The sequence below is a fragment of the Aspergillus sclerotioniger genome, assembly GCF_003184525.1.
Source record: "Aspergillus sclerotioniger CBS 115572 chromosome Unknown BO94scaffold_21, whole genome shotgun sequence".
NCBI lineage: Eukaryota > Fungi > Ascomycota > Eurotiomycetes > Eurotiales > Aspergillaceae > Aspergillus > Aspergillus sclerotioniger.
In genome coordinates this window covers 250104-271979 of record NW_020291011.1, presented here as the reverse complement: position 1 = coordinate 271979, position 21876 = coordinate 250104, and the positions used below count along the sequence as shown (strand labels likewise).

Sequence of the window (21876 nt, the reverse complement as noted above, 5' to 3'; positions counted from 1 at the left end):
GTTTTACTAAAACATGAGTGTGCCGGGAAAGGTTGAATATAGGGTTAGATGTTCGAAGCTAGGGACCTTCTTCGGCGCTGATCAGTGTTGCTCTTCTAAGAAGTTTCCCTATTCCTTGCTACTCCTATGCTGGAAAGACACTATATCCATCAGCAGTCAGCTGAGAAGTAGTAGAGGGCTGCAGGTATGCTTCCCGGAGGGTTCTTTTCGTTCCATAAACCCTTAGTGGAATGACTTACACCATCACACTTGGTCAGCAGGCCTATGCTGCCGTACAGCTCTTCACTTCTCCATTTTTTATTCCCTCCCATTTGACGGGTTGGCATGTGTTAGTGTTCGGCGAAAAACACCGCTCCGGCTTGGGAATCCCGGCTATCCCCGGGATTCCCCGCAGGTCAGGTGACCGCAGCACGTGGGCCTCCCTTGCGCGATAAGCAATTTCACCTCGTCGACTCATCTCCGGCAGGTCCTAACGTCATCACAGCGCCTATCCTAGTAGCTGGGCGCTGCATCGGCATGCATACAAACGCTCCTCTATCTGATGAGGGCGGCGGCAGGACATCGGAGAGCCATCCTCCGTATAAACGCGTTCGCACCCAGGTTTCGCGCGCCTGCGAACGGTGCCGCATCCGCAGAATCAAATGCGACAGTGAGCGACCTTGTAAACCATGTCTTCAAAGGAGCGATCCCTGTGACCCAGGCGGAGAAGATGAGCTGAAGACCTTCCCACAAGCACTGAGGTACGAGTCTGACGACCATATGACTCATATTAGTGCCTGGCTGATACCTGGTTGATCCAGAGAGGTTGACCGATTGAGGCAGCGAGTAAAGGAACTTGAAGCGGAATTGTCTCTTCATAAAGATCGTCTGGCGCTAAATACACCCATTGTCTCCACAGCCAGCTCATCGCCAGGTCCGTCCGCTTTTGAACCAAGGTCTACACCCGCTACCATGCTTGAGGGTCGCGAAGGGGGTCATCTGGGTCCAGTTCAAGAACAACCACAGCAATCTATACCAAATACTCAGCCTCATAAATCGTGGGGCGGTATTAATGTGGTCGCCGCTAACCCTGCCAACCAGGCATGGTACGGACCCTCGTCGCTATTCTACTTTATTGATCGTATGGCGAGGTTCCTGAGCATCAACCTCCATCAGAACCACTCAGCAGAGCAAATGTCCCTTTATGGCTCCACAAGAGCACTTCTTGGAGACCCCCCTGGGAACTCTAAATTACAGCCCGGTGACAATACCCAGGCATCAACCACCATAGCATCACCGCAGAAGTTTTTGAGTCTAACTCAAGAAGAGTACTTTCTCGACCTGTACTGGAGCTCGTATCACACAGCCCTCGCCCCGATCTTGAACGAAGCCGAATTCAGACAGCATTATCGATCGTTGTGGATCGCATCGGGTAACACGCGGCAGCCATCAGCGCTTGCTGACATCGTGGTGGCTGTTAGCATGCAGCTTGGCATGTCAATGCTACCGCCTGCAAAGCAAAAGGAAATGGGTCCAGTCGATGCCAGCATGGCAGGACAATGGTATTTCCAGCGCTGTCGAACGCTTCTTGCATATGAACTCGAGAGCCCTACCCTGGCCACCGTACAAGCCCTCCTGCTGTCTGCCATCTATCTCTGCTCCGCTGCCTTTCATAATATGTCAGACAATGTGGCTGGTCAGGCTGCTCGAGCGGCTTGCGCCCTCGGTCTTCATCATGACCCGCCCGACACGTTGCCACAGCCAGAGCGGGAACTCCGGCGGCGCCTGTGGTGGGCGCTCGTCATTCTGGATACAAAGATTGGATTGAAGCTCGGCCGCCCACTTCAGTTCTATCATACCGAGAGCAGCCCGGCGTTACCAGACGACCAGCTCCTGAGTGCGATGGGGGCAGGATCGGATTATTCGCCCCTGGGAGACACAGTGACCTGGCTGAGCTTCAATCTCCATAATACAAAGTTATTTCTCGTTGCGCGATCAGCCCAGACAACATTCTACGGCAAGGGATTAGCGCTGCATGATGGTCAGTCTGCGTGGGATAATCAACTGGTCCTAGAGTCACTTGCAGAATCCTTACACCCCTTCGTACAGTCTTTGCAACAATGGGTCTCCGAGATTCCGGATGCTCTCAAACTGAACCGGGAGAATGACGGATCAGCCTTTTCTACAGACGGATCTAAACTGGAAATAGAGCTATTCGCACCTGCATGGGTACAACGCCAACGCTTCCACTTGGAACTGACATACCATTACATATGCTTTTGCCTCTTTCGTCCATTGATCTCGTACAGTTCTGTTTCTGCTCCGACCGCGGTTTATCTTGCAGAGAAAAGCGCTCTCCATGGCATCGCTTTAACCAATATCACGCATCAAGCTCTTACCACCACATCTGTACTAGCTGGCTGGCATGAGGCATTCCAATGGCAATGGAGCGCAGCCATAACCCTTGTCGGATTTGTGCTCGCATATCCACATGCTGCGTGTATTACGGCAGCCAAACAAGCTATTGATACATCGATAGCCGTGTTTGAGATATTTGGCGAGAGTTTCGTCATTGGAACCAAGGCTGCTAACACTATGCGCTCTCTTGTTGCTGCAATTGACCTGCTACGGCGCCGTCAAGCAACGGCTGGCGTCCACATGCCCAATGATATTCAACCCCTGGTACCCGACGAACTGGGGTCTGGCATTGACGGTTTTATGTCTAGCGAGACTTTCGACTTTGATGCAATATCTTCAGAGCAAATGCAAGACATCTTCCAGGTAGCCTTGTCGATTGATCAGTGGAGTTACTTTGATGCTCTATGGGCTTCAGGAAATGGATTACCGGCATCTTGAAGGCAATACATGTCAATACCTCTTTGACTGGCCCAGTAGCCAATCCGAAAAAACACAGGAGCCGTTCTCATTCGCGTGGGGGCTTTTTGCATGCCTCCGTGCAGTCGCATACCGTGTATATCGATACATATGAGAGCGCCATGCAGCGCAACCGATCGCATTATGTGTCGTCTGTCTAAAACTTCAAGAGCATTCATTGCCGCCGCCTCGGTCGGGGCCTATCGGTGATGCCATCCGCAGCATGAAATCTATTATTGGACCTATGCGCCCTCAGGCCAATACGAGGGCGCGTACCACATGAGCGATATCAACCATGCGTTCAACACCCTGTACTCCAGACAAGCCCAGGCAGTCCGATGACTACTCCAATCCCAACCGGCTATCAGGGTCTTGGGTAAATTTCATCGGCTCTGGGGATCGTAATGCCCCGGGATTGCCCAACTGGCGAGCTAATGCGGCTGCCAATTTAGTGATCATGGGGCGAGGTGATGTACTGGTCGCCTCCTCCGAGACATGCCACTTCATGAACAAGTCTTTTTCCAAATAGTCGGTATTCAAAGAGCGAAATCTCACCATGCAAGTCGCATTCTCGCTGGTGATACTTGGCTGCGGTTTCCACAAGCGAAAAACAAAATCAAATCATTCTAGAGCGTATTCCACTCGGGATGACTGCTAATATATTAAATCCTCGCATTCTGTGACCTGTTGGCCTGGATAAATGGCTATCTTTTCATCTAGCACTATTTCCGATCCAGTCTTCAGTGTAGTTGTTCTGATGCTCACTGGACTCCAAACGATGGTTTCCAGCGCCCAGAGAAAATGCAGTGAGATCTGCGATGTCCGATGACCATTGAAATTGAGTCATCATAGGCAACACATTCGATGCGGGGCGATTTGAGTTTCTGATCTGTGACAGCATTTTCTGACCCCCGTCGGAACTGAGATCCTAAGCCTGACCCCGCTTTGAGCTGGTTTTCTTTCCTCAACTACTCTACACTTCTGCTGCACTTTGTGAGATGCGAAAAGCAAACATATTCTAGTCCCAGAGTACTTGTACAACATTCGAGTCATCGTTACAGTCTGTGCAGCAAGAGTCTTCAGCCAAGTCACCCTGATGAACATGCCACTCCGGTTCGTTTATATGAATTTCTTTTCTGCTGGAATCATAAGAACCGTTCACTTGATCAAATACTAACCTGTTTTCTATAATAATCAGCGCAACTATGCCTGATTTCTCCAACATGAACGGGCCAAGACAACGCACACAACGAGTCCCCGAAGCGACTACCCTCCCTGCGAATCAAATCGCAGAAGAACTCGCAGAAGAAGCTCGACTACTCGACGAAGACGAAGACGACGGCCCAAAAGACGACTTCGACAGAGCGTGGGACCTAATAAGTGAAGATCTGAAGCTCTTGGCATCTGCAGCTATTGACGTGGCTGTATATTATTTTAGGCCTCTTGTGGACATTATTGGCAGGCTGTTGGGGCTAAATAGGGTGCAAATCATGCTATTGATGGAAAGAGCGAGGATCGCTGTTTACTCGGCTCAAATGGCTTTCATTGCGGTCTTTGATATGTGGAAGGAGACGTATGGCGTTATAGCTGATGGGATTGCGGTTTTGGCGTGGGGGTGAGGTCGTTTTCTGATGGGGGTAAGGAGGTCGTGGGAGATCTGCTGTGGAACTGGTTTTTCGGGGGTGGAGGAATGGGGTGTTTGGTGTGAATGGGCTGGTGTTAGCTTTTATGTTAGTGTTATGGATTGAGTTAGGAATTAGTTTATTTTGCCTTCTACTAGTATGTGGCCCTTAAGGAAAACACGTGCCTTCTATGCAGGGCTGTAGATCGATTCTGATCTTATTCTAGATAGTTTTTGAGTCCTGTAAGTCTACGTCATGCTTTTGTCTCCGGCAGATAAGATATTAAGGTAGACGTTTCCAAACAGGGCTTTGAAATGATGATATATGTGAGATTTATTTAGCGCCTCGATCGGAATAGTGCTTCTACATGATGGGGGCGGGGGTATGGTCGTTGGAAGATCAATAACGGGTTAGAGGAGGGAAGACGATGCGGTCATGGAGGTTTTTTCGGCCGACTTTGAGGGACTGGAAGAGTCTGCCTTCGGATGAGGGGGGATTGAGATAGAGGAAGGCCATGATGAATAGTTGTATAGAAAGGTGAATGTACTAGGTAACCGGGGGCTTGCTCATTCTTGGATGTCTACCGGTAAATATAGTACGCCTGCCTGGTCGGATTGATCAAGGGTCATAGTACTCTATGAAAGGGGTGTGATCTTTCTCATGACAATCCCAAAGTAGCAATAAATACTAGTTCCTGTGTATTATCAAACTCAAGGTTATTTGTCATGAATGACTGTGCTCTCGGAATCACGGAGTCGTGGAGATGCGGGAATCCGGAGTCTCGGAGTTTCTTCGCGAATGGATCAGGCACCAGCTTCAGCCCGGCCGCCGCCGGGAGACAGTTGCAGATCTTGGATTACTCCTACTTAGTACCATGGCTTATCGCCCCAATTGTGTCTAAATTAATGGTTCGGTTTCAAGAGGTTCCAGACTGCCAATCCGGAACGGCAATTGCGTCATAATCTGACACCGTTCAGCCCTCCAAGGTAGCACTCACCGGTCGCATTTGATGCCCCGCAGAGGTTGCACCTATACGAGTCGACCTGTTACTATTGGCCAGATAGCGTGCGGGTGTCAGAACAGCGGGTGCCATCTTAGCCATGCCAAGCCATCGTGATCTCGAGAGGGGCTTTGATATCACGCTGAGCCCAACAGGGTAGATCAATTCATCGAATACTGTTAGGACACGAAGCCGAAGAAAATGAGTGATATTGGTATGACTAGCTAGGAGGCTTCTGCCTACGCGGGATGAAAAGGACAATAACACGGTGGCCAACGTGACAAGGCACGTGACGCGCTCGCCTACCGACCAACCGGCTGTCCAGACAAATACCATCTTCGAGCCACCCGTAGCCAGGAAAATAAATTGGTTCCATTACTTCGTCGTCTGCGAGCAACTAGTTTTGTCAATATGTTGAGTTTCAATCGACGTTTTCAGCTTCACTTGGATGCTGCGCTGGTCACCTGACCCTTTGTTTGTATTCCTCTTTGTCTGTCTCAGCCACCTACGCAGACGTGTTACATCCAGTAGCTTGATGGTGATTACCCCGCGCGGTCTGTTCTAGATCTGACAGGACACAACACCTTCCTCATCAGATGGACTCTTCTTCTACCTTTTCTTATAGTCCTAGCGATTCTTATCCAGCTTCCCTCCATAATTCCAGTCACTAGCACTCATCTGCAAATAATTACCTCAAGATGCCTCTTCCGACTGATTCAGCGGTTGTTGAAACCAGCCAAGGACTGGTTGATGTCCTCCATGGAATTTTTGGTGCCCACCCAGGCCAGAGGCCTGGTAAGTTAACCCTCCCAAACTAATCACCTCTTATTCATTCCAACACCCCTCTGTAGCCCACGCAAAAGGAATCCTCCTCCAAGGAACATTCCAACCCACCCCCGAGGCCGCATTGCTATCTGCAGCGCCGCACTTTCACCAGTCCTCCACACCCATCCTTGCCCGCTTCTCCAGCAGCACCGGAATCCCCAACCTGCCAGATACAGATCCCAATGGCAATCCCCGTGGCCTGGCCCTGAGATTCATATTGGAAGAGTCCCCTCGTCATGTCCACACAGACATCATCTCCCACTCAACCCCTTTCTTCCCAGCCAAAGATGGCCCGGAAGTACTGGCATTCTTCCGTGCCCTCGCATCTGGTACCATTGAATCCTTCCTCTCTACCCACCCCGCAGCCCAAGCCTTCATTCAGGCCGAGAAACCCTTCCCGGCGAGCTTCAGCACAGAGAAGTACTTCGGGGTCAATGCCTTCAAATTCATTGCCAACGATGGGAGCGAGACCTTCATTCGGTACCGCATTATTCCGGTTGCTGGGGCGTCGTATCTGGATGATGAGCAGATCAAGGCGAAGAGTGATACATACCTGTATGATGAGCTATCTGCGCGTCTGAGCACCGGCCCCGTGGCTTTTGATCTTGTCGCTCAGTTGGCGGAGGATGGTGATGTCACGGATGATTGTACTGTGCATTGGCCTGATGATCGGATTCTGGTCAAGCTGGGGAGGGTTCTGTTGGAGTCGATTATGGAGGATAATGCTGCTGAGCAGAAGAGAATTATTTTTGATCCGGTGCCCAGGGTCAAGGGGATTGAGCCATCAGAAGATCAGTTGATTGAAACTCGTGCGGGAGTGTATTTGATTAGTGGGAGGGAGAGGCGGGCTGCTTGACTATAGCTATTCATGTTGATGAGCTCTATGTCTTAGGAACCGTAATTTCATAAATATTGTGTAATGCTATCGTGTGGAATCACTCGGCTTCCTTGTAGTCATTATCCTCCGATGCAGAAACTTTGATTTTATGCACATATCCATATGAATTACTCAACGAGATCGTGAATTTCATCTAGCTGCTGAGTAGAACTGCAAGATGGAGCACCGGAGCTGACAGCCGCGGCAGGCCGGATAAGCCGATAAGGGATCTGCGGGGCGGCTCAGACCAATTGGAGTCACTCCGGGACGGCAGTTAATACGAGGAGCTCCGAATCTCCAACCAATAGGAGCAACTCCAGCAACGGTGCACGCCAGCTCCGGCATTCCGTGACCGGGTCCGCATCCTCACGAACTAGATTGCATGCAATCTATGCTCTGCTTACCACTGCATCGAACAGTCTAGACGAGCACCGCCAACTCCGTTTTCCCGGAGGGATGACGAGCATTCCGTGTCATCATAGAGTATAGAAGACATCCCACTCCTATAAATATGTGTTGAGATCCCATCCAAAAATCCATCTCATCCCAACATAACACAACCATCCAAACATCCAATCCTATCTTAAATCATTTCAAACCCCTGCAAACCCAGCACCACCCCAACCAATCAACAACCAAAATGTCCCTCCCCCGCCGCGCCCTCATCGCCATAACCTCCGCCCAGGCGACCCTCTTCTCAGGCAAAGAAACCACCGGCCTCTTCATCACCGAAGCCCTGCACCCATACCTCGTCCTCACCGCCGCAGGCTTCACCGTCGACCTAGCCTCCGAAACAGGCACCTACACCCCCGACTGGCTCTCCCAGCAACCCGATTTCCTGAACGGTGAAGACCTCGAAATCTGGAACAATCCCAACAGTGACTTCCGCAGAAAGCTCGACAACATGACTAAAGCCTCTGAGCTAGATCCCTCCCAGTACGGAGTCTTCTATGCCTCTGCCGGCCACGCAGCTTTGATTGATTATCCAACCGCCACTGGTCTGCAGAACATCGCCGCCCAGGTCTGGGCTAACGGGGGCGTTGTGGCGTCTGTGTGTCATGGGCCGGCCATTTTCGCTAATGTACTGGATCTGGAGACGAATGAGCCGGTGATTAAGGGGAGGAAGATTACGGGGTTTACGACCGAGGCGGAACATACCATGGGGATTGCGGGAGAGTTGGAGGGGTGGAAGGCGGAGTTGGTGGAGGAGTTGGCGGGGAGGTTGGGGGCGGAGTGTAAGTTCAATCCTTGTTTTGGTTAGGTTTTTGGTTACTGTGGGTTGTGATACTAATGAGATTTGGTTTAGATGTGAGAGCCCCTGGTATCTGGGATGATTATCATGTTGTTGATGGGCGGTTGGTAACGGGACAGAATCCGGCGAGTGCGAGTTCGACGGCCAGAGCGGTGGTGGAGGTTTTTGAGAAATTGTAATCATTTTTTGTTCTATCATCATCAGTTTGTCAATCGATGTCTCAATCAGCTGTTTAATATGGTCTGATGCAAGAATCAAATATGCTATCTGACGAAATCCTTCAAATCCTGACCGGAATGTCCGACTTAGGAAATCGTCCCGCTCTTGCGGCGGCAGCGACCAAAAGGGTAATTACCAGGCAACCCCCTCATTCATGAATATAAAGTGCATATACCTCAGACCGCCGTCTCTCGTCATTCCCTCCGCAGGCTACTGCACATCCCTCACAATGATATCCAGTCTCTTCCGACCAGCATCACCATCACAGAATGCCCCGACATACTTCGATATCAGGTACCACGATTCCACCAATGCAGCTGGCATTTATACTAACCAGTAAAGACTCGACACCAATGTGATATGGCTCCCAGGAGACGACATACCAACCGGGTACTGCCATCTAACAAGCAAGGTCATATTATGTCTCAACCAGCCCCTCTGCATCAAAGATCTGAAACTCCACTTTGAGGGGTGGCGCTACCTCAAGTACGGATTTCCCATACATACCACAAGAAGCCTCCTAACTATTCTCTGAACTATAGATGGAATCCCCATTTCTCATACTTCGAAACCCATCACCAGAAATCAACCCTCTGGGAACGACTTTTCATGCGTCAAACATGGAACTTTCTCCAATGCTCAAAGACATCTACATCCACTACCCTCCCACCCGGTAATCACGAATTCCCATTCCACTTCTGCCTTTCAAGCAAGACATCAGACTCCGTTCAAGGCCTAAACGACTGCTCCATCAGATACAACCTGAAAGCGCAAATCCGCACCCTCAAAGACAGTACCTTCGACACTGCGAAGCATATCACCGTATGCAGAATCCACAGATCACTGCTATTCCCTGAACCAAAAGTAAGCATCCCCTATACAATCCCAACCAAACATCTCTGACATCATACAAAGATCCTTCAAAACATCTGGCCCGATAAAATCATCTACCGCGCCCAATCACCCTCCACGACATATACATTCAACGGCACCATCCCTCTCACCTTCCACTTCGTGCCCCTCCGTAAAGGTCTCAAGATAGCAAGTATCCACACCCAGGTCATTGAAACACACAAAGCCATTCAACCATCTCTCAGCACCCGATCGCGCATCATCATACAGGACGACTTCAACGTTCCATCTTGTGATGAACTTGAAACAACATCCGACGACGAAGGCTACTGGCACCATCTCAACCGTCTACTTCGGCTCCCGAAAGGATTGAGAAAATGCGTGCAAAGTACAGCGAATAGTTTCCTGCGTGTTGATCACGAGCTGGAGATTCAGATCCGATTGGTGAATCCTGATGGACATGAGTCTTCGGTATGCATTTGTTCTCTTTCCCGGTTTGATGACAATGCTGATGATGGAAAGATTAACTTAACATGGCCGATATTCATTTATTTCCCGTTACCCCAGGAGCTGGGGGACGGGTATGCATCATCACTTATCAAAGCTTTGCGAATGGTGGATGAGACGCTGGATCTTTCGCTTCCGAATTATAATGATCATGTTTTGGACCGTATGCCGGATGATGTACCTGATGGATTGGGTTGTCGTGAGGATGGGGATGGGGATCAGCAACCGCCGGATTATTTGGAGTGTGGTGGGAGTTTAGTCAAGGTTCCGAGTTATTGGACTGCCGTGGGGTCGGGATGTTCCAGTCCGGTGTACTTTCATGATGAGTAGTGATATTTTGCTTTGGATTTGGTTAGGTGGTTATGGTTTGTGAGTGTCTGATATTTTGTTGAAAAGCTTGATGGTTATGGTGGATTACTATTGCGTTCATATTCTTTTCCTTCCTTTTCTTTCCTTTTTTATTTTTTTATTTTATTTTTATCTAATACGGAGCAAAAATCATGAATTTCCTGAACAATGGGCAAGAGAAGAATCTCATCAGTGACAGTATATATGTTGTTGGAGTGGCTACTAAGGCGATTCAACCGTGTAGAATGAGATGGATGATGATGTAGCTAGGGGCCTCGTAGGCCATCTATATGGACTAACTAGCGGTGTAGGGAGGAGCGTCACGTGACCCTACGTTGCCTACCGGCGTGGGAGCCCATCGGGGATCCCAACATATGTTAACAGTGTAGAACCCCGCTTTCTTAATAGCATTACACTCTTGCAGGGCTTGGAAATAGATCCCAGAAGCTTCATCTATACGCCAAATTAAGAAAAAGAAAAAAAAGAAGCAAAGAAAACAACCAGATTCTTATTCTACCGCCTGGGAAGTTAATTCTCTTGATATCCAGTCAGCTGGCCCGACCATCCCGATCACATGATTGGTCGCTGAGCCGGTCGGGCAAGCGGAAAACTTCCCCTTCGGGTAATCCCGCAGCCCGGCGGTGTCCTTCCTTTTTGACATCTGCACCAACCTCACATCGTCCTACCTTCCATGTGGGAACCATGTGGACTCGCCAATCCTCCTCTTTCAGCATTTTTCTGACAATCAAACTGCTTGGGAGGCGGAACTTCCGAGGTCTGTGTCTCACTCCCGATTAATCCCGATAATTCCAGCTCTCCGCGTTGGCAACATGGAGCTTGCGTGGTTGGCGGAGACCCCGCATTCTAATCATCGAAGGAGGGTTTTACGCGCATGTCCCCGGTGTCAGATACGGAAGGTATGCAGTCATGCGGGGTGTCATTCCGGAGATTAATAACTCATCTAATCGTTGGTTAGAAACGGTGTCGCCATGTTGAACCGGTGCCAAGCCCCAGTCGTGCTCGGGTTCTCAACCGTCAAGCCAAGCCGACAGTATCAGAGGTCACCCATCCATCCGGGGAGACTTCAGCTTCCGATACTACCGTCAGTCCTAAGACTCCCCGTGCTCAAGACGAAAGCACCCGACCAGAGAGATTTCTAGGAGCCATGAACCCTGAATCACTGATCCGAGAGAAACTGGATCCAGCTACCGATGTTAACCCACGTCGGGATCGAATTGGTCTTTGGATCACATCGCCTGTCGCGGAACGACGCCAGAGGGGTTTTCAGGATGGCGCTATTCCCTCATCACCCTACCCGGTTGAATTGCAGACCATTGCGGATCAACTGCGCCAGAAACATGAATCTGCTATGACTGCTTGCATGAGGTTACCGTTATCTACACAGCAACATTTAATCCCGATCTATCTTTCGAACGTCAACCATATCCTGCCCATCGTTGACCAAGAGGCCTTTCACACAGCCCAGTCGGAGGGAACTGTGTCGCCGTTCTTGGAAAGGGCCATTTGTCTTGTCGCCGCAAAGGACAAAGCCGCTGCTCCATACCTTCGGCTTTATGATAACGTCCCGGTTGTCTCGCCGGCAGAGTTTTGCACTGATATCTATCGAGGTCTCTCCGTTGTTATCAACGAGGGCCTGGAACCTGACAGAATCACTCGAATCAGGGTATTGGCATTGATGGCTCTACATTGCGAAGACTCTGAAGGAACAGAGACCGCCTCAATGCACCTCTACCGGGCCATTCATCAAGCACAAGCGGTAGGATTGCATTTGATTCGACCAGGCAATACGGAGCACCCGCTGTCTGGGCTGTTCTGGTGTCTTTGGACTCTGGACAAAACCCATGCCTGCATGGGCGGGCGTGCAGTGCTATTGGCGGATCAGGATATTAGTATCAGGAAGCCTGCGGCTATAAGGAACACTTTGTCGCGACCGCGGACTGCGTTCGAGGTCTGGTTTGCCATCTCGGATTTGTTGTCGGATGTGATCTATCTGTATAGACCAGGCGCGGACCGCAACTCTCGAGCGGCCCGGTGGGAAAGGGGATTTCCTAGTTTCGACGAGATTATAGGCAGTGGGGTGGAGGAGGATGTTGACATCGGTACTCTTGGTATGTCTCATTACTGTTGATTTTCTCCTGTTTTCTTAACATACGCCGTCTCACTTCTGGTTGCCTGCTCACATTATGGAAATAGGTTTCCTGGAATTGTTCTATCATGCTGTAGGAATTCTGTTTGCCAGAAACCATAGCCCAGAACACATCGAGAGTCCCAGCCCATTTCATATCCGACAGGACCATGCCGCCATTCGGATCCAGTCCATCGCAGCGAAAGAATGCATACACGATCTGCCACCTCTGCCAATAGTGCCCTATGCCTTGTCGCTATCTATGGGAGTGTCCTACCAACAGTACCGATCGAGCAATCTAATCACACACCTCAGCCGCTCCAAAGCCGATCTGGAAGCTCGTTGTAGCTTGCTGGAGATTCTCAGTCCATACTGGTATTCGGCCGATAAAATGGCGCAGTTGGGGCGCAAAGCCGTGAACCAGATCCACGAACGCCCTGACAACCAGCCGGGTTTGACTATGACTGGGAATACAACGCAGCCTCCTGTTGGTATGAGTGGTCACGGAAACCGCATCACTTGGGTGAATTCAACTTCGATCGATTCAACTAGAGAGCATTCGGCCAACGCCGAATCTTCACACAATGAGCTACAAGATCTGGCCCTAGATGGTTTCGCAGATATTGACGTCATATTTGGTGACTTCTTGGATCTTTCACTACCCAATGGTTATTGGGACCCTGCTTTCCCTATGACCGCGCTGGATACCAATGGGATGCAATAATATTTCAGGGAGCAGTGCCAGAACTGTCAAATCGTATGTGCTAGACTATGGCTAGGAAGATAGGCTGTAATTATGCAAACCTACCCTGACCCCCGGCAAGCACATAGGCAAAAGCCTCATCCAATATACGCAACCCCTCCTCGATCTCCTCTGCCGAGACCGTCACTGGCGGCGCAAGACGAAACACCCCTCCCATACCAGGCAAATTGACCACATTGCACGACAGTCCGCACTCCATGGCGCGGTCTGATACTGCCTGGCCGAGTTCCGGGCCAGGAGCCTTGGTCTCTCGATCCGAGATGATCTCAATACCCTGCAACAGACCCCGACCTCGCACATCTCCAATACACCAATATTTCTCTTGAAGCTCAAGCAGGCCATGCCTCAACTGTGCACCCCGCTCCACCGCCCGTTGGCAGACATGATCTCTCTCAACAATCTCAAGCACTTTATTCCCCACCGACGCAGTAAGTGGATCATTAAGATGAGTGGTCAACCAAAGGAACCCCGCCTCCGCACATCCACGCGCGATTTCAGCCGTCGTACTCACCGACGCCAAGGGAAGCCCACATCCAAGTGTCTTGGACAAAGCAAGAATATCCGGAACAATTCCCGCTTCCTCGAACGCAAACATTCGGCCCGTCCTACCCACTCCCGTTTGCGCCTCGTCCATGATCAGCAGAATACCCCGCTTCTTACACTCCAACGCCATCCGTTGCAGGTACCCATCCGGTAAATCAAGGACCCCACCGCTCGAGAGAATAGGTTCCATAATAAAGGCCGCCAGAGACCCCACGCTTTGCTGATCGATCAGTGACCATCCAAACTCCAACTCCGTTTCCCAATCATAAGACCCATCGGTCTTGCGAAAGGGAGAGCGGTACGCGTAGGGAGCCGGAAATGCCAGTTGGCCCGGCATACACGGACCGCCGTTCTTCCGACCAGCAGAGTAGGTGGCTGATCCTGCCCCTTGAGTAAGCCCGTGGTAACTGGCAGCAAAGGCAATGATTTCGAATTTTCCGGTGTAGGCTTTGGCGATTTTGATGGCTGCTTCGGTGGATTCGGAGCCGGTGTTGAGAAAGAAGGACTTCTCTAGAGGGGCGGGGAGAAGATGGGCTAGACGCTCAGCTAGGTTGACCACCGGCTGGGTGATCATGTTGCTGAGGAGGTGGTCCAGTTCGGCAGCATAGTGCTGGATGACGGATACGATTTCGGGGTGGGAGTGGCCGAGCAGAGCGCTCATTTGGCCGGAGGTGAAGTCCAGGATTTGTCGGTTGTTGGTGTCATATAGACGGGTACCTTTGGCTTTGGTGATGATGAGTGGGGAGATGGGAACCCCGGTGGGCATGAGGTATTGGTTGGCTTTGGCGAAAAAGGTGGTGGGATCGGGGGCTGACATGGTGCGTTAACAACGAGTTGTAGGAGAAGTGGATATGTAATAGAACCTGCAATGTACTGTCTTCATATACTGTTGAGTGATACTTATGGCATGAAGTTGGGGTTATATAAACCCTGGGTCATTGCCCGCGGGACGGCCGGTGTTCTTCCTGGCTTTCGGATTGGTCAAGCTAGCCGCGGAGAACTCCGCCCGCGGCCATCACCTCGCGGTTTTGCTCTTGCATCCACTCACAACCAGCTTGCCATGGAGTCAATTACTGATACTTCCCTAGAAGGCCTCAGCAGCTCAGGCAGACCGTATCGGTCGCATACACATCCCGCATGTCTGCCCTGCAGGAAACGCAAGTCCGCCTGCAGAACCCGAGACGCCTCCGCCACATGTATCCTGTGTCTGGTGCATGGTACGAATTGCATTTTCCCTCAGGCAGACAGTCGCTCGCAGCGAAGACATGTAGACTCTCCGCGGAGACTGGCCCCTAAGGAGAGACATGCTCGGATTGTGCAGCATCGGGAAAATCGACGGCCTCTCCCTACACCCCAGGTCGTTCTTCCGCCCACGGATACTGGACCTGACAGGACGGATTCCCAGACGAAGAATGCCGACGATGGCTTACCGAGCCTGATGGGTGTCACCGACACTGGAGACGATGGTTCTCATATTGTCAGCCCAGCTATTGCTGATGACACGGAGGTCCTGGAAAGCTATCTGTCGACTGTTCCGGACGCACGAAAGAGGTGCTTTCGCACAAGTTCGAGCTCCAGTCGACCTATACGGCCGGTTTTGTTTAGTACCATCCCCAGACGGCCGTTGGGGGTTTATTCCCATCAGTCTCTTCCGGCGATGAAGCTTGAGGTTATCGAAAAGTACCTCGAGCCTGTTACTAGAGACGTTGTTAATCTGTAAGTCATCACATCCAGAGACTTCACTTATATACTAACTGGCATCAGCTTCTTCCGATACGCCAATATCTGCTTCCCAATATTCGACGAAGCGTCCTTCCTCACCATCTACACCACCCACAAGGAGAAAATCTCCCCAGCCCTCCTCTGCACCCTCTACGCCATCTCCCTCATCTACTGGAACAACTCGTCAAAACTACGTTCCCTCCGCCCTCCAGACATCCGCTATATCTGGAACCAGGCCATCGAGGCCATTCACTCCGAACTCTTCCTATCCCCGGGTATATCCACCGTCATGGCAATGCTACTCAACATAAGCGGCCGACCCAGCACCTCCATCTTCGGCAATGGCGGCATGGTCGGCACAGCCGTCGCTTTAGCCAACGCCCTAGGCCTAAACCGAGACCCTTCACAGTGGACTATCTCTCCTGTAGAGAAACGCTTCCGCATACGTATCTGGTGGTTAATCGTCATTCATGATCGCTGGTAGGTACCCTCCCTTACCCCCCACCACCACCATATCCCCCTCTAAGAAAACACCCAGGTGCAGCCTCGCCTACGGAACCCCCCCTCCAAATCCACCGCGCCCAATACGACGTCCCCATCCCAACTATCTCCGACATATGTCCACCGAACAGTTCCTCTGTGCAGCTATCCGCCGCCTACATCTTCATCGCCCTAACAACCCTAACTGAAACCCTAACCCTCTACCTCGAACACATCTACCACGTCTCTCAAACCCTCACCCCCCCTCCCCTAGCACTATCCTCCCTCTTGACAAACTGGGAATCTTCCCTCCCACCCCAAACCCGCCATATTATTCTCCGCGGAACAGATCTCACCGCTCCTGGGGCTGCGAATCTCCGTCTTGCTTATCTAGCAGTGAAACTTCTCCGAGGACGGATAGAATTAGACCACACCCACCCCCATCCCCACTCTCCTATAAGTAATGAAGATGGAAATACCCACCGCGCAGCAGAATCCATAATCCATTTCATCCAAGAACTTGACTCCTCTCATCTAGCCGGGTTCTGGTTACCGGGGTTGGCGTATTCGATTACGTCGGCGGTGATGTTTTTGGTACGTTCTGCGGTGAGGGAGAAGATTGATGGGTATGGGTCTGGTGGTGTTAAATGGGAGGATGCGTTAAACCTCGCTAGGGATGCAATAACCACATTACGATCTCATCGAGAGAAATCAAATTGGGACCTCGCAGATGATTGTCTAGCAAAATGTAGCGAGGTTGTTGAGCGGGTGGGGATGGTACATGACGGAGGAGAAGAGGATGATTCTTCGTTCGGGCCGGGTATAGATCTAGATATTGATTCCGTGGTATGGGATGATTTGTTCTTAGGGGGTGGGTTTTTCGGGGGGATGGAGTGAGTAATTAATCAGCTCATTACAACCAATCACTACTACTACTACTACTACCACCAGTCTTAAGAGATAAACAGCACCTTCCATAACAAAACAATCTTCATCCTAATTACATATAAACCCATCTATCTATTACTCTATTCTATCCCTTATATATGTATATATAAGAAATCACCCCTTAAACGGCGCAAACCTCGACATCTTCCTCAACCTGACCCCATAAACCATAAACAAAAACGGGACCGGGATCGCCGCAGCCGCAATACCCCCCAGTATCGACATCGCCGGCCCAACACCCAGATTCTTGAACATCGGCTGCGCGAACAACGGAAACGCAGCCGCAAGGACACTTCTCAGAAAGGTATTCGACGCCGTGGCCGACGCCGCGTACGGACCGTACGTATCAACCAGGAAATTAATACACTGGCCGAAGATAATACAGAAGCCGCAGCCGAAGACCATTGCCGCGACGACAGGTAATCCCCACGAGTAAGAGGGGTTGGCGGTCCATCCGAACCAGAAGAGGCCTCCGGCGAAAAGAAACCCGCCGATGGCCATGGGCATGAGGCGGGCCTCGGGGACGGGTTTGCCGCCGCCGGCTTCCCATTTGCGGATGTAGTAGGGTTGGCCGATGAGGATGATGAAGAGGGAGGAGAAGAGGACGCCGATGAAGAGGCCGATGAAGGGGAGGGTGGCGAGGAGGGGTTTCCAGTGGCGGAGGTCGTCGAAGACGATGGGGAAGACTTCGAGGGTGAGGTAGAGGAGGGCGTAGGTGAAGGAGGCGTAGAGGGCGATGACGGTGACCATTGGTTCGGTGACGAGCATGACTAGGGGGCGGGAGAAGTGTTTGGTGATGATGCTGTGGACGGTGATGTTGAGGTGTTCGTGGGGGTGGTAGAGGTCTTGGTTGGAGGTTTCTTTGCGGAGACGGATGGCTTTTTTGTGGAGGAGCACTGGGCCGTAGACTTCGGGGAGGCAGAAGAAGGTGATGGTGAAGACGAAGAAGACGAATATGGCTTCGATGTATTCCGTCCAGCGCCAGCCGAGGTTGGGGTGGGATACTAGGGCTGCGCCGATGATGGGCCCCATGGTTGGGCCGCCGACGACGCAGATGGCGTAGGATGTGCTGGCGATTCCGCGCGCTTTCATGTGGAAGATGTCGCCTAGGGCTGCGGAGACGTTGCTGACTGGGGCGGAGCCGAAGAGGCCTGCGAAGTATCGGGTGATGAGGACGGAGGCAGTGTTTTTGCTTGTCGCTGTGCCGATGCTGAAGAGGCCCATGATGAAGACGGCGGGGAGCATGGACCACCGTCGGCCCCAGATTTCTGAAATAGGCGCCCAGCATAAAGGTCCGAAGGCGAAGCCGAGACTGCATCTATTAGTGACTGTCAAAGCTTATTTCCATGAGCTCGCCACTTACATGTAAAGAGATACCGGAAGGATGCTGACTTCGCTCCCAATGTGTAAGTATGCTTTGAGGCTTGTTTCCGCTGGGGAGATGATACTCGAGCCCATACTGGCGCTCAAGGCCAGCAAGCCGAGTTGAAATGTGATCCAGCATTTGTATGCGGTGGAAAAGTTATGCGGGTTTTCGGGATCATTGTCGTCCCAGGTGACCAGATTCGGGTCGGGACCTACATGCTGCATGGCCTTTTCCGTATCGGCAGGCCGGGAGGGCTGATTCTCAGGCACGGTGGTCATGCTGAGAAATTCGGTCGCCTTTCTGCACTTTTGTGCAGCGTGAGTCAGGGTGACGATGGGGTTTTATTTGCTCTCGGGAATATCGGAGCGGGCTGCGGTTACCCGAACGTGGTGGCGTCGGACATTCCGACGCGGAGGTCCGAGCATTTTGCCATCTAAACGGTGGATGATTGGTGTTCTCCTCCACTCAATGATCTTCCTGCGGCGGCAAGTGGAGAGCTGAAACCTAGAGTTATAGAGCTTTAGAGGACTTATCCGAACCTGCAGCTGCAGCCCCTTTGCTAAGGCAGGTAGCCCCACAGCCTTCGGGCTTTATCCCCTTTCGGTATGCTCGGGGTTTTCGCGTCGTTGCTGGGCAGCTGCAGGTCTCATATTCCTTGCTCTTCAGCATGATCGTTCCAGTATGCGGATAATTGTTGGGTTGGAGTTTAGGGAATCTCCGCACAGGCTTTGATCTGTGCCAAGCGTATTTCACCCTTGCGCTAGCTCTTTTTCAGTGGTCTTTGGCCCCATGGAACCTTCCTGCCGCTAGCTTTACCACTGTCCAATCGGCAATGTTGGCGGGCAGGCTGTAGCCTGTGGAGATGAACACACCAGCACGATCTGGTGAAGTGCGTTGAAATTGTAAAGAAATGACCACACTGCAGTTGATGTAACCCCAGGTTCATTTATCTATGTCTGAGTAACTTGTTGTTTGCCCATACCTTGCGGTTGGATCCGCTCAAGAAGAATTGCAAAGAATCGGCATTGCTTAGGTCGAGAGAGAGCAGCTCCATCGAAGACAAAACTCCAATTGTCACGCTTCTCCCTTGTTTTCCTCAGTCTTCCCTTTCTTCACACTCCGCCATCCAACCCCCCACACAAATCCAAACTGCACTACTGACAACGCGGCACTGAGATAAAACACCTCTCCCACGCTTTTCGCATACGCCACCAACACCCCGGGGAGCTCCTGGGCCGGCACCAGCTCCCGGAACCCCGTCGCGCCCGCAGCAATCACCGCTGCAGCATCCACCGACGGCGCGCACTGCGGAATGTTTGTCTTCAGGGCCTGCGCGAAAATCACCTCCGCAACGGCGAGGAAGATCGCGCCGCCGAAGGTCTGGGCGCAGGTCATCAGGGCCATGGCGGTGGAGACGTCGGTGTCGGTTACCGTGTTTTGGATGGCGACCATGGGCTATTTTGTTGTTAGAGTGTTGGGCTGACGCTGGGGAAGAACTCACCACTTGGGAAATAGCCCCTCGACCGAATCCAACGAGAGCTTCGTAGCCGGCCCAGGTAGCCACCAAAGTATGGACGGATAGGGTGGAGAGGAGGCCGTTGCCGATGGCATTGAGAATGGCGCCTAGGACGCCCCAAGGAAGATAGTAGCCCACTTTCGAGGCTATCGGCATTCTTATTAGTTCACTTCCAAATCGATAGACGGCAGAAGAAAACTCACTTAATACCCCCGACACCACTGCCATCACCAGCTGGCACAAAATATTCGGCAACAAATCTACCCCACTAGTCAACGCCGATTTCCCCCGCGCGGCTTGGAAATATATTGGCAGGTAATATGACAGCGTCATGGTGAAACCAAAGATCGACATGGCCAATAGACTGCTAGATAGCACGATCCGGTCGCGCACCAAGTGCCCCGGGATCATCGCCTCGCTGCCCATGTGTCGTTCCCACACGGCAAATACTAGGAATGTGGCCACTGACCCGCAAAACAGCCCAATGACTGTAGCGCTGTCCCATGCGTAGCTATTTCCACCGTATTGCAGGGCGAGTAGGAGCATGATAGATGCGGGCGCAAACAGCACAAAGCCTAGTAGATCAAATTTCCGCAGGAAGAGGGATTGCAGGACGTGCCGAACAGGGGGCTTGGGCTTTTGGTCCGGGATGCGCGTGAAGAGGAGGAGGGCGGCGACGACGGCACCGATCGGGAGGTTCATATAGAAGCCTGATAGAGGGTCAGCTATCCCATTGTTTCAAGGATGGATCCGATCTCTGACATACACCATCGCCAGGTTGAGTAGGTCGTCAAAGCACCTCCCACAAGGGGTCCGCCCACTAAACCTAGTTGTCCCACTGAATACGTCAGTCCGCCAGTATAGTCCAGGATTGATTCGTAGGGAAGATCATACCTCCCATTATTACTCCGATCATGGCCGGTCGCTTCTGAATCGGCACCGCTCCGGCCAGGATATTCAACGCCCCGTTCAGCATCCCCGAAGACCCCATGCCCGCCACCGCGCGTCCGACAATCAGCATCTTGGACGAGGTGGCCACTCCACATAGCAGGGATCCCAGTTCAAACACCCCGAAAAAGGCGAGGAAGGTCCATTTCGAGGAGAAATACGTGTAGAACTTTCCGGTGAGGGGTTGGAGGGCAGCACTGTAGTCGCGGTTGTTAGCATCGCCCATCCCAATTCATATACTCGTTCATCTAATAGCCCGCTGCATCGCATACCATACCTCGAGATTGTATATGCACTGCCATACCACGCCACATCATCCAGCGAGTGGAATTGGTTTGTGATTGTGGGAATAGCCTGGCGATCGTCAGTCGGGTCTTGGAGTGGGATTCGGTCATACAGTCGAGACAATCGAAATATCCAACAGCATCAAGAACACTACCAGCGTGATTCCCGCAATCACCATCACCAGTGCTAGTCCCTCCACCCACTCAGGCTCGTGCGTGTTGTCGCTGGTTCTGTCGGCGGGTTCATTCGACTCCCACAATGTGGGTTCCGATTTCAGCAGACGGGGTTGCTGGTTGTCTTCGCCCATATTCGCGTGCTAGGTAAATTATCAAGCGAGAGGTTTATAAGCTTGATTGACCTGGAATTGGCATTGCATCAGGCACAGCAGCGGAGAGATCTGTTAAGTATTCGAGGGTATCCGGCATTGGGATTGGCCCGCGCCCGAACGCCGTTCCGGCCCCTGCCAACTCGCCGGTCGGACATCTTGCGCTAAGGAAGGAATTATTCTACTATTCCAGCGGATACTAGATTCAATGGATGAATGAGGGCAGTTTCAAGGTGATGGCGTCGTGGTAGAAAGTCTAAGCGTGCCAAATAGACCACAAACCAGAGCTGGGTGCTGGTGAGTCTCCGTATGTCAACTGAAAAGAGCGGACGGTCGCGCACACATTCCATGATGAGGCCATTAGCCAGGCGTGCTGTTGGACACGCTCCACTGCTGTTCCTTGCTCCGTTAAGATGTCTCGAAGGTTTCAAGGTGACTTATCCCTGGCAAGATCATCGACAAATGTGATGATCTTCATC

At 51.6% G+C, this 21876-nt stretch overlaps 9 protein-coding genes across 9 annotated transcripts; 6 read left to right on the top strand and 3 right to left on the bottom strand.

Moving 5' to 3' along the window:
* Positions 1-13: 13 nt before the first annotated feature.
* Positions 14-2992, top strand: BO94DRAFT_602190 (Zn(II)2Cys6 transcription factor; the record flags this gene model as incomplete). Its single annotated transcript, XM_025616412.1, has 3 exons — positions 14-184; positions 334-740; positions 801-2992. The coding sequence occupies 3 exons, from the start codon at positions 14-16 to the stop codon at positions 2833-2835; spliced, it is 2613 nt and encodes an 870-aa protein (XP_025465434.1). The 3' UTR covers positions 2836-2992.
* A 2861-nt stretch (positions 2993-5853) lies between these two features.
* BO94DRAFT_520795 (catalase family peroxidase) lies at positions 5854-7156 on the top strand (the record flags this gene model as incomplete). Its single annotated transcript, XM_025610129.1, has 2 exons — positions 5854-6270; positions 6327-7156. Exons 1-2 carry the CDS (start codon positions 6174-6176, stop codon positions 7154-7156), a joined length of 927 nt encoding a protein of 308 aa, XP_025465433.1. The 5' UTR covers positions 5854-6173.
* A 446-nt stretch (positions 7157-7602) lies between these two features.
* BO94DRAFT_625957 (class I glutamine amidotransferase-like protein) lies at positions 7603-8701 on the top strand. The gene is made up of 2 exons (XM_025617320.1): positions 7603-8412; positions 8484-8701. The coding sequence occupies exons 1-2, from the start codon at positions 7818-7820 to the stop codon at positions 8606-8608; spliced, it is 720 nt and encodes a 239-aa protein (XP_025465432.1). The 5' UTR covers positions 7603-7817; the 3' UTR covers positions 8609-8701.
* Positions 8702-8877: 176 nt separating this feature from the next.
* On the top strand, positions 8878-10380 carry BO94DRAFT_558240 (arrestin family protein; the record flags this gene model as incomplete). The annotated part of the gene is made up of 6 exons (XM_025613994.1): positions 8878-8942; positions 8991-9134; positions 9191-9512; positions 9564-9971; positions 10023-10206; positions 10364-10380. The coding sequence occupies 6 exons, from the start codon at positions 8878-8880 to the stop codon at positions 10378-10380; spliced, it is 1140 nt and encodes a 379-aa protein (XP_025465431.1).
* An 805-nt stretch (positions 10381-11185) lies between these two features.
* On the top strand, positions 11186-13225 carry BO94DRAFT_587572 (transcription factor domain-containing protein; the record flags this gene model as incomplete). The annotated part of the gene is made up of 3 exons (XM_025615834.1): positions 11186-11272; positions 11332-12484; positions 12570-13225. The coding sequence occupies 3 exons, from the start codon at positions 11186-11188 to the stop codon at positions 13223-13225; spliced, it is 1896 nt and encodes a 631-aa protein (XP_025465430.1).
* On the bottom strand, positions 12900-14656 carry BO94DRAFT_150632 (aspartate aminotransferase family protein). Its single transcript, XM_025605798.1, has one exon. It carries the CDS (start codon positions 14622-14624, stop codon positions 13296-13298), a length of 1329 nt encoding a protein of 442 aa, XP_025465429.1. The 5' UTR covers positions 14625-14656; the 3' UTR covers positions 12900-13295.
* Positions 14657-14867: 211 nt separating this feature from the next.
* BO94DRAFT_625955 (uncharacterized protein) lies at positions 14868-16906 on the top strand (the record flags this gene model as incomplete). The annotated part of the gene is made up of 3 exons (XM_025617319.1): positions 14868-15523; positions 15572-15975; positions 16068-16906. 3 exons carry the CDS (start codon positions 14868-14870, stop codon positions 16904-16906), a joined length of 1899 nt encoding a protein of 632 aa, XP_025465428.1.
* Positions 16907-17004: 98 nt separating this feature from the next.
* Positions 17005-18615, bottom strand: BO94DRAFT_496368 (MFS transporter). The gene is made up of 2 exons (XM_025609288.1): positions 18321-18615; positions 17005-18269 (listed from the first exon to the last, which is right to left on the bottom strand). The coding sequence occupies exons 1-2, from the start codon at positions 18599-18601 to the stop codon at positions 17072-17074; spliced, it is 1479 nt and encodes a 492-aa protein (XP_025465427.1). The 5' UTR covers positions 18602-18615; the 3' UTR covers positions 17005-17071.
* Positions 18616-19397: 782 nt separating this feature from the next.
* Positions 19398-21876, bottom strand: BO94DRAFT_602172 (MDR family MFS transporter; the record flags this gene model as incomplete). Its single annotated transcript, XM_025616411.1, has 7 exons — positions 21185-21876; positions 21065-21141; positions 20734-20984; positions 20606-20677; positions 20043-20549; positions 19828-19985; positions 19398-19778 (listed from the first exon to the last, which is right to left on the bottom strand). Exons 1-7 carry the CDS (start codon positions 21377-21379, stop codon positions 19398-19400), a joined length of 1641 nt encoding a protein of 546 aa, XP_025465426.1. The 5' UTR covers positions 21380-21876.